General features: G+C 42.6%; 2 protein-coding genes and 1 long non-coding RNA gene across 3 annotated transcripts in view; 1 reads left to right on the top strand and 2 right to left on the bottom strand.

Annotated features, from left to right (window-relative positions):
• Positions 1-374: 374 nt before the first annotated feature.
• LOC137130190 (potassium voltage-gated channel subfamily S member 2-like) lies at positions 375-3,054 on the bottom strand. Its single transcript, XM_067510010.1, has 2 exons — positions 2,585-3,054; positions 375-2,323 (listed from the first exon to the last, which is right to left on the bottom strand). The coding sequence occupies exon 2, from the start codon at positions 2,319-2,321 to the stop codon at positions 882-884; it is 1,440 nt and encodes a 479-aa protein (XP_067366111.1). The 5' UTR covers positions 2,322-2,323; positions 2,585-3,054; the 3' UTR covers positions 375-881.
• Positions 3,055-6,606: 3,552 nt separating this feature from the next.
• LOC137130194 (uncharacterized) lies at positions 6,607-10,678 on the bottom strand. The gene is made up of 3 exons (XR_010914812.1): positions 10,385-10,678; positions 9,740-9,878; positions 6,607-8,890 (listed from the first exon to the last, which is right to left on the bottom strand). It is a non-coding gene; the product is annotated as an uncharacterized lncRNA (long non-coding RNA).
• Positions 10,679-10,691: 13 nt separating this feature from the next.
• Positions 10,692-15,583, top strand: part of LOC137130192 (NIPA-like protein 2) — a 20,350-nt gene continuing 15,458 nt past the window's right edge. Inside the window, exon 1 of the mRNA XM_067510014.1 lies at positions 10,692-11,001. Coding sequence (XP_067366115.1) covers positions 10,915-11,001 — 87 coding nt within the window. The 5' untranslated portion in view covers positions 10,692-10,914. The remainder of the gene's footprint in view (positions 11,002-15,583) is intronic.

Below are 15,583 nucleotides of genomic sequence, written 5' to 3'. Positions count from 1 at the left end.
TTATTCCTCCAAAGACAGAATATGAGGAAAATATGTAACCTCATTGAAGACTTTTATGGTGTGCAGCAGCCAATTCGTTTTTAACCAAAGGATTCAATGATTATTAAGAAACCACTTTTGCAAACTGTGATGTTTAAGCAGCCAAAACGATACGTTTTCGGAGAATACATTTATTCGGTGTGTCAGCTTTGTCATTGCTGTTGCCATGTCTGTCAAATTGTTTCAGAGATTGTGTCAGTCAGAGTGTAAATCCCTCTTTCCCCCTTCGGGCCTCCAAGAATTATTACAATCAGTAGAACAGACTTATTGTAGGAGGACACAGCAAAGGACTTGGTGTAGGAGGACCCTCGCCTTGCCCATTAAAAACGAGTAAGTGTGTTATGTATTTGTTGTTTAATACAATTTGCTTTAACCACACATCGGAAGGAATCGTGTTGCAACACCACAATTATACATCAACACTCTTTCAATAAAGGTATGTCTGGGGCTACTTTCAGACATATTTCATCACAACAAGTATAGCTGGAGAGTGGACTACAGTGTGACATCATCTAGGACAGTAAACAACAAGAGCACTTCTTTCGTCTTTTCAATCTGATGGTGGTCAATTTTAGTTGGTCCTACTTGGTGAGGCCCAACAATAACGCACAGTGGGATATATCATGTTTAGGCTTTCCTGTACATTTGCTTCGTCTCTCACTGGGACTGACACATAGGTTAACACATTATTGCACTGAGCTACAGAGAGGCAAACGGTCGGACATCAGTGGAAGGAAGGGGGCTTTTTGCCCCGGGGTTTCAGCACCCTGGACAGCTCCTCATGCAGCTACACTGAATGAACAGTGTCACCCAACGTGACCGGGTGTCCTGAATGAACTGTTTCAGTGTATTGATTCATTCAGGCTGTGCTCACTGGGTGAACTCCTGCTCATGTTTGATAAACTCGCCATGAGGGATTTGACTTTGTGTGCGTAATAGTTCCTGAGGTTGACCGAGGGCACCTCTTTTATCCCCTCGTCGAAGTCACAGCTTCTCATTGCGATTTCCAGCTGTTTTTGTCTTTTGTAGAACAAGGAGAACTTATTGAAAATAAGCGTAATCGGAAGCACAACTACTAAGATCCCCGCCAGGATACACGCTGAGGCGGTCATCTTGCCCGCTATGGACACCGGCACCACGTCTCCGTATCCAACGGTGGTCATACTGACGGTGGCCCACCACCAGCACGCCGGGATGGTGGAGAGATCCTCGCTGTCCTCCTTTTCCACCGTGTAGGCCATGACGGAGAAAAACGACACCCCGACAGCCAGGTAGAGAAGCAGTAGGCCCACTTCTTTGTAGCTGTTCCTGAGAGTGGCCCCCAAGGAGCGCAGCCCTGTGGAGTGACGGGCAAGCTTCAGGATGCGGAAAATCCTCATCAGCCTCAGCACTTGTGCAACGCGTCCCAGGTTGGCCAGCGCCGGGCTGCTCTCCATCACCAGATTTACGAGGAGTGTCAGATAAAAGGGAAGTATAGACACCAGGTCTATCACGTTTAACGGGTGGTCGAAGAAATGCAGGAGATCCGGCGCCACCACAAACCTGGCGACCAGCTCCAGAGTGAACCAGCCGATGCCAAAGTGCTCCACAGTCTCGAAACGGGGGTCCTCTTTGGGTTGCCCCTCGCTGTCCATCAGGCTGAACTCGCTCATGCTGTTCATGCACATGGTAGCGATGGAGCCAATCACCACCAGGATAGAGAGGATGCTGATGATGCGGCTGGCCACGGAGTATCCAGGGTTATCCAGCATTAACCAGACGCGCCTCCGTGCGCTCCCTAACAGCTGTTTGTCGAACTTGGTGGCGTCGTTATAAAACTCCAACAGGTCGTCAAAAGATGAAGTGGTGCTCGCCTCGTCGCTCCGGTCATCCCAATCCACCCGGCCCTGGTCCATTTTCCGACAATGGTAGGCGCTACTGCAGCAGGAGTCAATGAAGAACTCGTTGATCCCCCAGTACTCGATCTCCTGGCTGAAGGAAAAGATGCACAGTTCGGCCATGACATGCAGTCGCCCTGTGTTGTAGAAATTCAGCACGTAGGGAAAGAGAGCCGGGTTTCTATCAAAGTAAAACTCTTTCTCTGTGTCGTCGTAGTCGTCGCACAGCTCCAGAATGGACTCTTTGGACCGGCATTGGAGCAGACGCGCAAGCCTCGTCTCGGGGAACCGGGAGAGTGTGTCGGAGTGGAGACGCTTCTTGAAGCCACCCACGTTGATGCGGATGGCGACGTTGTTATCCATGCAAGCGCCGCCGCCCGGCTCCCCCAGGACCTGACCTGTCATGTCTGCAGAGAGGGACACACAGCTCCCGGAAAGAGAGCACGAGTGACAGACCAAATGAGGTTGACGCAAAGAGACAGTCAGCACAAAGAGACGTACGGTGAGAAGGGAGGGAGAAAGAGAAGAATATAACTGCAGCTTTAGTCCTTTGAATTTGCAAAAGTACGAGACAAAACTCGTGCACATTTGTTAAACTATCTGTTTTCTCACAAATTAGCTGGGCTTTTTCCGGCTTCCTTAAAACATTACCACAAGTACGAACTTACTTCAAGGCGCTGCCGGTTCACCGAGTCCTCCTACAAGAAGTCTTTGCATTTCAACTCAACTGAGGGCACATCGCAGTTTGTGGCCACGCTGTGGCCCCTGGAGTCCGCGCAGACGCGTCTCTGTCAGGTTGATTTTCACAGCTTTGGCAGAAAAGCAGGAAGCCTGCACCAAAGAGAGTCGGCGTGTTGTCAAACCTGATGATGACTGCAGACAGAAATAAACTGGTGCTCCTTCCTCAAATACACCCGGAGGCTTGTTGTCGCTGGTAGACCTCACATCATGCATCCACCGTGATTTACATCTCCTCTAGCCGCAGGTATTGGTTGCATCTATGAACAATGAATTTCGGGAGCCATAGGAACTGATACACGCCCTGGTAGCGGCTTTTGTTTGTGCGAGGGAATTCCTCTCTCTCCCTCTTGCGCACGCTCTCTCTCACCCTCTCACCCTCTCGTTCTCTCTCTCTCTCTCTCTCTCTCTCTCTCCTTTCTATCTGTTGCTGCACAGCAACACGTAGCTCTCCCTCTGCACCTCCCTCCCAAAGTGAGCTCAGCGCCGTGGTGCCGAGGGGCGAGGCAGGCAAAGCTCCGGGAGGAGTGGGACCAGCGGGCACAAGGAAAGCGTTCGGAGACAAGGAGACAAGGACCCCACTGACATCAGTGAGTGAAACTCAACTATGATACGTTTCCAGTGAACGGAAAAGCGCGTTTAACTGTGTGAACCGACGTTTTTGGTGGCATTGAAAGTTTTGATCAGTAAAATGTATATGCATGTATATGCAAACATTACACTGATTCTATAGGAGCTCGAACATAAAAACATTATTGTATGTAGTAAAGTCTCTTCAAGCTATTGAAAGAGACACTTGTATAAAATAATATTAGGCAATAATAAAGCGGATTTACCCAACCCCATCCCCTAGAAATGCAGAATTATGTGAGGCCAAGTTTAAATAAACACGTTACTCCAGTGGAACCTTTTTTATTAAACACCACTAATCTCCTGAGGGCTGAGTAACAGGCTTACCCTTGTGTCCACTGAGCTGAATTTGGAGAGATCTTTTATATTATACTAATCGAAAAAAAAAAAAATAACCAAATGGATGCCAAACTCCTCCTATGCCTCTAAAGCACTAAAGTGAAAATGCTGCCAGTGTTGTGGCGTCATTACACATAAAGCTTTCGTGTAAATGTTAAAATTGATCATTGAGTCATTGATCAAACACATTCACAGTCATGCATTATGGATCAATAAAATTATGTCATTCAGCCTATGACAACGTTTCCTCCTTCAAAATGCTGTTTATTCAGCTTATGATGAAAAACTATGATGTCTGATCCAAGAAGAAATATGCATGATCATTCAACATCAACTACTAGCCCCCTCTACACCCCCTGAATCTCCTTTCATCAATTCAGTGGCAACATCATTAACAATACTGTCTGGCAGAGCATAAAGCTGCAGCCTTGCTTATATTGATTAAGCAGAAGGCGTTGTTTCTAACATCCCAGTGTGTCTAATAAATGATACGGTATGATGCTGTACGACGCAGGTACGTAATACTGTACATTGTATCCAGGATGTGAGTTCATGGCCACTGAGAAATAAATTAGTGTTCTGTTCTTTTTGTGGTTTGAGCATTTGAAAAACACAAATTTGATCTATTTTTCAACACTAACACACTTTTAATTAGCCATGATACATGTTAAATGTTACAAGACTTAAAGTCAAGGCTTTAATAGCAGCCACTGCTCCCTAAGGCTACTGTGATCATTTCACTTTGTCTTGTAACTAATGACATTTACTGGCCACCCTGTTTAAACTGCATTTAAAAATACAATTAGGACCAGTGGGAGCAATTTCACACTCGCTACATTGCACTGCAGTACTTGTTTGGAAATATGGCCGCAGTCTCCAAGTTGCATTGAAAGCCTTTACGCTTAAATGTGATCTTTATCTTCTAGATCTATACTCCCCGGCAACCAGCACATTAATATTTCACCGCATTTTTATTTCTCCCGCCAATGCATTTATGCCCACCATTTTGCCCTGTGCAGTCTGGATCACTACACCTGTATTCACACGCATACACCATACTGTCTTTGTGGATGGTGTTGGGGGTTTAATAAAAACTAAAACCCATGCTCTTCATGTAGTCCTTTTGTGACAGTATTACAAATCTTCTCATAGGCCCCTCACTGACACTCTCACACAGCAAACAGATTTGAGAAGCTTAATATGAGTCTTGAAAGCAACTCTCTGCTGATTACAGCAATTTGGAATTACAGACTTTCCTATTAATGCTCCTCACCTGTTTGTATGGGAATACTGAGCTATGATATGATACTTAAGTCCCTGGGCAGCGTCCTCTGCTCTCCGTGACTTCTTCTGTATCCTATCCCCATCTTACAGATCATGCGCAGCACGGTGCTGGAGTGGTTAGTTTAACGAGCTCACAGCTATAAGGTCCCTGGTTCAAACCCACTGGCTGTAATGTTTCTGTGTGGTCTTTGCATGTTCTCCCATGCTGTGGGTTTCCTAGGGGTATTCCACATTCCTCCCACAGTTCGAAGACATGCATTTTGGTTTAATTGGTCTGTTTATGTCTCTCTGTGTTGGCCCTGTGGTGACCTGTGCAGGATGTACCCCACCTCTCATTCTTCTGGGATAGCCTCTGGCCCCCTGGGACCCTTTAACAGGATAAGCAGTTAGGTGATGGATGGATGGATAGATTTCCCATCATTAAGTAGGAAAGGGCACATACTCTCTTTGGCGTCCAGGTGTCACAGTGTTATGTCTATGCTTTACCCACAAGGAAATGCTAATTTTCAGTGAAGGTTATCTGATTTAGGTGAAAATAATGAGTGTCATCTCACTCTGCAAGCTCCATCGGCCCTGAATGCTTTCATTCAGGATTTCATTAGTGTAGCTGAAGAAGCTCGATATTTGCAATGGCGAATGTCATCATGACATTGTTCAGGATTACTGAGGTGGTACTTTCTAAATTATTGGTGCTAACCAGACATTCATCTACAGATTATTCACTTTCTGAATTTCATTGAACTGGGTTGCTATCGATTTATTCCTCTCCCACATGGTTGATTTTAATATGCTGCTTCTTGGAAGAGGAACTATTCTTCATATTTTATTCTCCTGCAGGGTCCTTCAGATATGCTTTCTCTTTTGCTTTTTAAAGAATTCAGTTTGACTCTTTCATGGCAACTTTGCTATATTACAAATACCAAGAAACAAATATAAATGTTGTTACTACTAATAATAATGTAACCAAAAAGTACTAACACATAACTATAAAATCACTCAATTACAAGTAAATTACAGGTAAAACCCAAAGTAATTGCTCCTGGTGATTGCAGGCCAGCTGCATGGCCGCTCCCCCATCCCCAAAGGGTGAACGAGAAGCAGTGTAAAGTGTTTTGGGGACTGATAAGGTAAAGTGGAGGCCATTTACTATATATTTATCATTCCATGTTGTTCAGCCAATATCAGGATTATTATTATTATTATATCATCTGCATCCACAAATTATCATTATATTAATGATTGATATAGGGCATGGGCATTGGATTTGTCTGTTTTTTTAGTGTTGTTGCTCTTGAGTTGCATGTTTGTCCTGGTAAGCAGCAGCCTTTGACACCATGAGCTGAAAATAAAGTTATATTGCATGAAAACATATCACATCACATTGTGTTATTGGGGTAGAAAAGAAGAAATGTTTGACACAGTTTTTTCTGTGTTTATTAATATTTGCTGTTTTGTGTGTGTGTGTGTGTGTGTGTGTGTGTGTGTGTGTGTGTGTGTGTGTGTGTGTGTGTGTGTGTATACACACATATATACATATGCATATGCATATACATATGCATATGCATATACATATATATATGTATATATATATATATACATACATATACACACACACACACACACACACACACACACATATATATATATATATATATATATATATATATATATATATATATATATATATATATGATCTCGTGTCAGCAATCTGAAATGTCACAAAAGGTTCCAACCAGACACTACTTCACTCCCCTTTAGAATTGTGTTACAGTTTTTAAAAGTAAAATAATATTTTCGAAGTAACTAATACATTGTTCAGAGAAAGGTTAATATACATACATAGATGGTCTGCACCCATGTTAAGTACACATATCTTAGAAATACTTGTACAATATGCTTTTATTTGAAAATCTAATGTTTAAATCCCTACAAACCATACTGTGATCTTTTTTACACCATCTTATTAAACTGTTGTTAATACCAGTGAGAGCCAAACATTGTGAAAAACATACTTAGAACAGCTGGAAACTAAAGCTTTAGTGCCTGTGTATTTCAGTGCAGTTAATTTCTAGAGGATCCTTTAGAACAATGTATAGTTTATGTAAGATATGGAGTAAAGATTTGACAATGACAAACTGCTTTCAGTGATAAAGCAACCAATCAGTTGCAGAGTACAGCTTCCATTCTTCCTTTTGAAAATTCATATTCTATTATTTCCACACGGTCAAGTGAAGACAATCAATCAGCCCCCTTATCCCCTTCAGAAAGTCAAGATGACATATTCTGCAGACTTTTAGAAAGTGAGTGTAATATGAGAAAGATAGAGGATGGGATAGATAAAGAGTGGATGGATTGGACAGAATAAGAAAGAGACAAAGAAGAAAGGAGATGGAAAGGGGAGGATGAAGATATCTCTCCTCTTTTTTTTCAAAGCCTGAGGTGCAGGCTGAAGTGAGAGTGTGTAGGAGTTTTTTGTGTCGACTAAATCTGCTGCTCCCTATCTTTTGCTCAGCTGCACTTATCTTTCCTTCTCCTTCTTTCGCTTGCTGTCTTGATGCATCTCTGTTAACATTTAAAATGCGCCGTTTTCTCCGTCCTCCTGTCTCTCTTATGTGTCCCTCAGTTGCTTTGCTTCAATCATTCAAAATCTTTCTCCACAAGAGGTCAAGGTTCAGCATCTTCATTCTCGACTGAAAACATCAGGGTGTCATTTGAAGGATCCCCATGGGGGGAGGCTCCATAGCCCCAAGAAAATGCCATGGCCCTCAATCCATGACAAAAGCTGTCAGTCAAAGCTGTCCCCAAGTGTCCGCTGGCACTGATGGATGAACCAGCACTTCAGAAATAGTAAAAAAAAACTAAAGTAGTGACATCTGTTTGGTCATGGTATTCCAACATACATGATCCAATATGCTTTTATTTGTCTTCCCTCTTCCACCTCACGCCCCAGAAATCCCAACAAATGCCCTTGATTATTGTGGAAGAGAAATCAGACGGACTCAGAACACAGCACAGACCACAAATATACAAACGGAAAGTGGATACGCTGATTATCTGAAATCCAGCTTTCACAAGTTAAACTCGGTCTCAGTACAGTAATAATACATGTAACGTGTTAACAAATTATGTGACTGCTATGCTCAACATGACAAGCACTAATTGGCTCTGATGTCAAGCAAAGTTGTGAAACAGAAGCAACAGGGTGACCTAAATACAGAGGCAGCTGCATGACATTAGTTGGAACGATCAGATCATGTGCTAAAGGTAGAGTCTGCCCACAGAAGGAACTACTGTATTTCATGGCTGTTTGGCTTCTTGCTGTTTGATTCTGTGCTTCTGCTTCATCACAGCCAGCTGTGACAGCTGGACCACTGTGTCCTTCAATTTCTCAGGTCATTGTTAACACATAAAATCATGCTTTGACTGGCTGTTCTTACCTTCTGATAATGAAACTGTTTCTAGCACTGACACATTGTCGACCTCTATTTTCACCTTCATCTTTTCAACCCGAATTAGCGTTGTTTATCTAGATGCTGCACCCCTGAATGGAGAGGAGCTAGGAAGGGGTTTTTGGCCCAACAGTAGCGTGCTACAGAAGATTGCGCTTTTTCCCCTGGCCCACTGATGGGGCATGACTCTCAGAAAAAAGGCACATGCAGCATCAGATCTAGAAGTTTTTAGTGGGGGGGGGGAGTCAGACTGGGGCACATGCTCAAAATAGAAGGGTACATTTGGAAGATGATTTAAATGTTTTTTAACTTAATTTTAAGAGACATTCCAGACATAATAAATGGTAAACTATTAGTAAAAAATTAAAAATACAAGTATCTGTACTTAAATGGACTACGTTCCACAACTGAACCAGTTATTCAAGCCTGCAGTTCGTTTGGCTTGTGAACTAGTATTTACTGGATTGTGTCCAGGCCACAATAGAGGGTACTGTTTCAATGGTCAGTCCTGAGTATTCACCAATGGGGGGAGACCTGTGTGGAGATGTATAAAAGAAAAAAAATAAAATCACACTTAAAGAGCCAGCACGCTAACAGTATATGATTTCAAAGACAACATACAGTAATGCAAACGGTAATTGTAACTACAATCTTTGAATAAACAAGATACAGGTTAAATTACACTGCACTTTTTTTATGCCATTTTCCACAGAGCCGCTGGTTGGAATCGGGACTCAACATTCTGAACAAGTGCCTGTATGTCAGTGTCTGGTATGGGCAGTCTAATCGCTCATTTAAAACTGTTTTAGTTTTGTTTGTACTGCACAAATATATATTTTATTGATCCATGGGGGATTCTGGACACCTGCACATATGCCATGACACTACTTATCCACAGACACTTCAAAATGAAGCCATGATGAAGCAGGAATCAAACCATTGACCCTGGGGTTTGTGGACACCTGCTCTACCGACTAAACCACAGCTGCTCATATTCATTCACAACCCAACTAAAGATTTGACATATCATCAACTTTGAGAGATTTCTAGTCTTAAATCTGTTGAATATACATTTACTCTGTTTAATCTGCATATACATATATGTAGATCCCTGTGCTATTTGCTTTAGAATATAAAATGTAATTACTGTATGTGGCAATAATACAAATGTAGGCGTAGCCCTTATTGCAGTGTGTGTGTTTGTTAAGTGTGTGTCAGAACAGGCTTTTTATGTTTGAATGAGGACAGTAGTCCCATCTGCACAAGATCATTTTGTTTATGTTGAGCACACCAGAGCAAATAAGCATTCATTATTCATCTATTCACGGGAAGGAAGCTGGATCAGTGAGATCCCATAAAAGACAACACAACAATGTATCTCACTTCATCCCTTTGACGGGGGGGACATACACAGCTGGGCCCACGCTGAATCAAGATCACATGTCCTTCTGATGTGGCCGTCTTTGTTTGTCATTGCTTATTATGATGATCCGTTTTTCTCCTTCTTTCAGCTGCTGATGAGCTTTAAAAAGAAAAAAAAAAGCTATGATAATGATGAGCAGATGGAACTAAATTTGCACATTTCTAAACATGAAACACCTGTTGCCTGAAGGTGAGAATGACTCTAATCAGTTGAACATCATGTGACTCTTTTATATCAGCTGAGAGACTGTCAGTCAGACATCTCTGCCATTATGAATTTGCCCAGCAGGTGGCAACTTGTGTAACATCATATGGAGCATTAAAGTGTGTGTGTGTGTGTGGCATGATCGACACACACGCACACACTTACTAAAAATGGTTTGACTAAATGATACAAACTTAGAAAATCAGGCACTTTCTTCTGGATAAAATGGCATTGTCAAAGCTGAGTCTAGCTTATGAACCAAAGACACAGGAGCTTTGAAATTGAATTTCCATTTCAACGCAACACAGTATAGATCTCCTGGCCGTGTGGGCGCTTCAGCCAACCTCATAACCGAATTCACAAGTAGGAAGCACAACATGGAGGAATGTGATCCTTATTACCTTAAGTTGATGCGTGTAACATTCGTTTCTACTCTGCTGTCTTCATTAATCTGCGAGATGTTGCATCAAAACAATCGTTTAGTTCATTACACCTGCACCTGTGGGCTTATGTCTGCACCGCTGGAGCTCTGTTTTTTATTTGACGTGCACACCTGTTCTCACACACGCTGCCTTAAAGTGCACCTTGTAATGTCGTACATCTTTTGATCCTGGGACGTATGTTAGAAAGCAGTTGAGTAAAAATATTTTCCATCACAGGGCAGCAGTCACATTTTCTTCACTCAACTGTAATCGGCGTTTTCCCAATATCCCACCATACAAATTAGGACGCACGTTGAAAGACTCGATTTCCCGACTCCACTTGAAGTCACCACAAACTCCGGATCCGCTTGAGGAACTTTTCCACTCAGACGTCAGGGACGTGGGCTGCATAGGATGGGGTGAAGCGAAAAACGTCGGACAAATATGCGAAAAGAGTGGGAATTTTAAACAAGTAGCATAATACTGTCATAGTACACCATAAGGAAAACATGACGAATTCAAGTTTTCCACACGCAGCTCCGCATATCACCGTTGCTCAGCCGCACAGGGCTGAGATCCTGGAAAATCCATTCCGGGTAAGTTTGTTTAGCTTTCGATTAAGTCACGAAATGACCGGAGTTAGTATTTTCTCATTGATATAACGCGATATAGTTAATGTATTAGCAGGCTGAGAAAGATCAGTGCTTATTCTTGTCGAAGCCTTTGACCATAATTAGTTCATCCCCCTATTTTAGATGTAAATAGATGTGGTTAAAGGTCTGTAACATTCAGGCCAAACTGTTTGGAATATAATGCATCTTTAAGCATTAAAAATAAAAGTTTCTCCTCTTTTATAACTTGCAGGAACTTTCCTCTCTAAACTCCATTTGTCACAGGAAGTTCCCCATTAATGCTCAAGAGGAGATTTAGGAAGACTCTCTAAAAAAAAAAAAAAAAAGATGTTGGAAGTCAAAATGTAACCCCCAGCCTCTAAAGCTCTTTAGGTAATGAGCACTCAGTGTGGATGAGGAAGCCCCGACAGCACAGAGATCTATCGGTGTTGGCACCTGTCAGAACTATTTCCTAAAGTGATGATGACTAAATCATTGTGTTGAAAGGCTTTTATTCTTTCTTTTGAACTTTTAACTTGGTGAAGTGGACTCTGATGCTGCGCATTAAGTGTGCAGAGGGTGTGCAATGTCTGTTCCGCTGTGTGTGTGTGTGCATTTACTAACATTTTGTGGTGTGTGTTGGTCCTTTGCCCTCCTGCTCTTATTCACACACACATTGTCCTCATGTTCGTCTCCCCCTGTCAGTGCGTTTCTCTCTTCCTGCCATGTTTCTTCTGTGTGACATTACCAGTGGGGGACAGACAGAGAGGGAGACAGAGAGGGAACAGAGAAGGAGTGAGAGGCATGAGTAATGAGTAATGGCTCATGGGTGGGCTGTGAGAGAATAGATCTACTGTAAGAGTCCTGAACAACTGGCTAATGGTCCCAGCTCCCTCTGTGTCCATAGCTACCCACCATCCCAGAGAACATCCAAGGGGACAATATGTGTCTATCTTACATTTCACTGCCTTCCAGGGGTGAAAGTGCTTTACTGTGACTACAAATGTGGATGTTACAGGACGGCCCCATACTTCAAGAGTTTATCGCATCTGTTGCCTAAACCAATATGGAGGTTAAGGGTCAAACTAACAATGAAAACATTACGTTTTAAAGTCAGTAGTTGAAATTATAAAAAAACAATGCAACAAAAAAAGCAGTGTATTAAAATTCTTATTAAAATTGAAATACTATCAGCAAAATATATTTAAAGTGTCATAAAACAAAGCCATTATGCATGAACAGATTTGAAGCATTTTAGTCCAGTTGTTCCAACCCATTGGTCACAATTTAAGTCTGAGGGGTCATTTGGTGATTATTATGTTCAGAAGAAAAAAACTGTTCTGTGATTACAAACTTGAGCGATTTGTGAAATTCACTAGCAAATGCATCATAGTTAGTGACTGTCAGTGACTCATATGGGGCATAAGAAGGGGCCTCAGTCTGACACAGCTATTTTCAAGTGGTTTATCTGACCTTTAGACAGTGGTGGTGTAAAGCTTAGAGAAGAGAAGTGAGCCTACTTCAGTCCCCAGATTAGCAGGATGACACCTGAGTGGGTCAAGTGAAAAAGCAGCACTCAGCAGCCCCCTCCCTCATCAACACACAACAACAGTGGACAAGATGCTTATCCCCAACGGCTCCAGCGAATGTGCACAGTGGTTAGGAGGTCAGACTGCGCTTGTGATGGGAGGCTTCCAGGTGTGAATGTGTGATCAGGACTTTCCTAACAAACCGGTAGCCTCTTAGTAAAAATATCCTTGTGGGTGGAGTAACAAACTATGATACCCGACACCGGTTTTTAGAAGTGTTCCTGAGCCAATCACATATAAAGATAATACTAGGTTGTAAGCGAATTGCAAGTTCATTGCTTTTATTTTCATTTATGTTTTACATAGTTTATCTACTTTTTTGGGGAAACGGGGTGGTAGTCCAAAAATGTTGGGATCCACGAGCTGAATTATTGAAAGTGCTATGTATTTTATTATGTGTTTTTGAGTACAGTGCAAAATCTCTCAGGCAAATATAGTCAGGAGAATTTTAAAGTAAAAAATTTCAAAATCTAGTATTTACTAATCTACAGCCTAAAGCTCACTGATGTAGACTTCTGTGTGGTCTATAGTTCAGCCTCAATACACTGTAGCTCACAGTTTCATGCAGAATTCACCAGAACAGCTATTGTACCATAACACCGCATTGCCAGTTTCCATAGGAAGTGAAGGAGGTGGATGTGGGAGACTGTTAAGATAAAAATAACAACCAGCTTGGCCTGAAAACTGTGCTGAGTTTACATTTTATATACTGTATTTCCTGCGAACAGCAAGCTTTGGATGTTGGGCAGTCGGTTTGACTGGCAGTAAACACTATTGGCATGTAAATGCAGGTAATTTATTCCGAGTATCCAGGACATGAAAGCAGCTCGTTGGTGGTTATGTCCTGTCCACAAGACAAAACGTTTAAATCACATTTAGTTTGAGGTAACATGTGAGCACAGAGAGATTGATTCGGTGCACTGACTTTGCAGGAATGTTCTCACTGCTGAAATCCACTGGTAGAAATAGTCAACATTATTTCATGCATAGTAACATAACTGTCACTTTAAATAGTCCTTACATGCTGTATGTGGCCCCCCATCCCCCCCTGTCTGTCTTCATCCTCTAAGCTGACAATCCTTACACCCATGTGTCTTCTGTACCCACCATCTCTGAGCAGAAACTCCAGTGTTTCTTCCTGAGGTCAGCCCATGTCAGAGAGAGACACATCCCCATTGTCAGTGGACACAATGGACTGTGCTGTCTGTCTTTCCGTCTGTGGGTTGATGTCCCGGCGAGGAGAGGGAGGAGAATCAGTGCTGTCAGTCTCCCAGTGAGCTCTCTGCTCCATTCAGCTTCTGCCACTCACGCTGTAGTTGAGATTCAGGCAGGTGACTCCGACAGGCCATAGCTGCTAAACATGCACTGAGCTGAATGTTTTGGCGTTCTGTTCTAATCCAGTGATTAAAGTTTGCTTTGTTCAAGTACACACGTAAGAAGAATTGGTTGCAAGAAGAGTTTAGCATGTGCCTTTAATCAGGGTGATACATGCCCTTAAAAGTATGTCGTGAAGGTTTTCCGGTTTAACTTCACAGTAAGAATGCAAATTGTGTGTTCAGGTTCATGACAATCAAGTAGAGTCTTCTATCATCATTTCTGTTGGTGCGTACCTTTTAAAAAAATCAGTATCTAGAGAACTACAAGACAAAACAATATTTGACAGTTGATTTTGACTTGATGGTGAGTGTGTCTGTGCTGGCTTTTGCATTTGTCGATAGTGATATTCAAAGTCAAGCGACTGCTGCAGTTTGACTCCTGCCGCCTAGTTCACAATCAATGTTTAAAGAATCCAAATACCCTCTCAGATTCTCACAGTAACTTTGCTGGTTCTGAAGAATCTGCAGCAGCTGCATGTGTAAAATTGTATAGTGGGGGGTCTCTCAGAAACTGGCAGTTAGTGAAAGTCTTTTTCTCCTAATGTGAAGCCATTTCATTTGATTTAATCCGAATCCTGAGAGAGATCAAGGATCAATACTAACTCCCAAACCCAGAGCCTGTGTACTGTTTGCTACTAAATTGCCAGTTAAATTGGATAACATCATGCTGCCTTGTGGGGGACGCGGTACAGTGCAACGTGGGGCAGTTTGTGAGGTCTCGCTTTCCCTTTACGTAATCTTAGTAGTGTGTAATGTTTGCTAAGTAAGCCAACATGCCAAAGACACTCCCAGTGTACCGACCTCGCCTGACTCCACCGCTTTGTTTGCTCTTCCTGTGACAGGTAAACTCTCTCTCTTGCTCTCTCTGTCTCATTTCCTTTCTCTCACAGTCTCTTGAGTGGATGTGTCTTCCTCGGTGGGTAGAGCATTATGCTGCTGTTGTATGGGAAAGGAGCTTGACTCCTGCTGTGGCCACCTGTATGCAAGACAAGAAACAAACAAACAATGGAACAATTTCCAGTAATTAGATTATATTCCCTTCCTGGCAGGCCTGATCTGACGTGAGCTAATCCAATAAAAGGTGAGATGAAATTCTCCCCACACTTAAAATGGCTACATCTCCTGTAGGAAGTCTGTGAAATAAACTATCCTCAGACTGTACATTTATCTCAGTGCATCTCTCTCTAACACACATGAGCGTGCGCACACACACACACACACACACACACACACACACACACACACAGTCAAGCACCTCACTCTGCCCTCTGGTCTCTTTCGGTTTTAACCAGCAGCCTCCCTCTGGGCTTGGTTAGCAGCAGCAGCGAAGCAGTGGACCACTTACACTCTTTCCTGTACAGCTTCATGAGGTTATTGACCTCGTTTTAGTGAACAGAGCAAAGCTGGCCTGAAGGATGACGCCGTCTTTCTCATCACGAATTACCACCAGAGCAGCAGCCATCGCTTACAAAATCAGCCCACCACACTCGCTCGCTCTCTGTCTGTCTGCTTCGTTTTGAGGATGGAGTCTATCACTACACACACACACACACCCCAACACCAAAACACACTTTTTACCTTGATCTATAAATTGAGTCATGG

Source organism: Channa argus, chromosome 7, assembly GCF_033026475.1.
Source record: "Channa argus isolate prfri chromosome 7, Channa argus male v1.0, whole genome shotgun sequence".
Lineage (NCBI taxonomy): Eukaryota > Metazoa > Chordata > Actinopteri > Anabantiformes > Channidae > Channa > Channa argus.
Note: the sequence above shows the minus strand (reverse complement) of the source record. Positions and strands in the feature narration are given on the sequence as shown.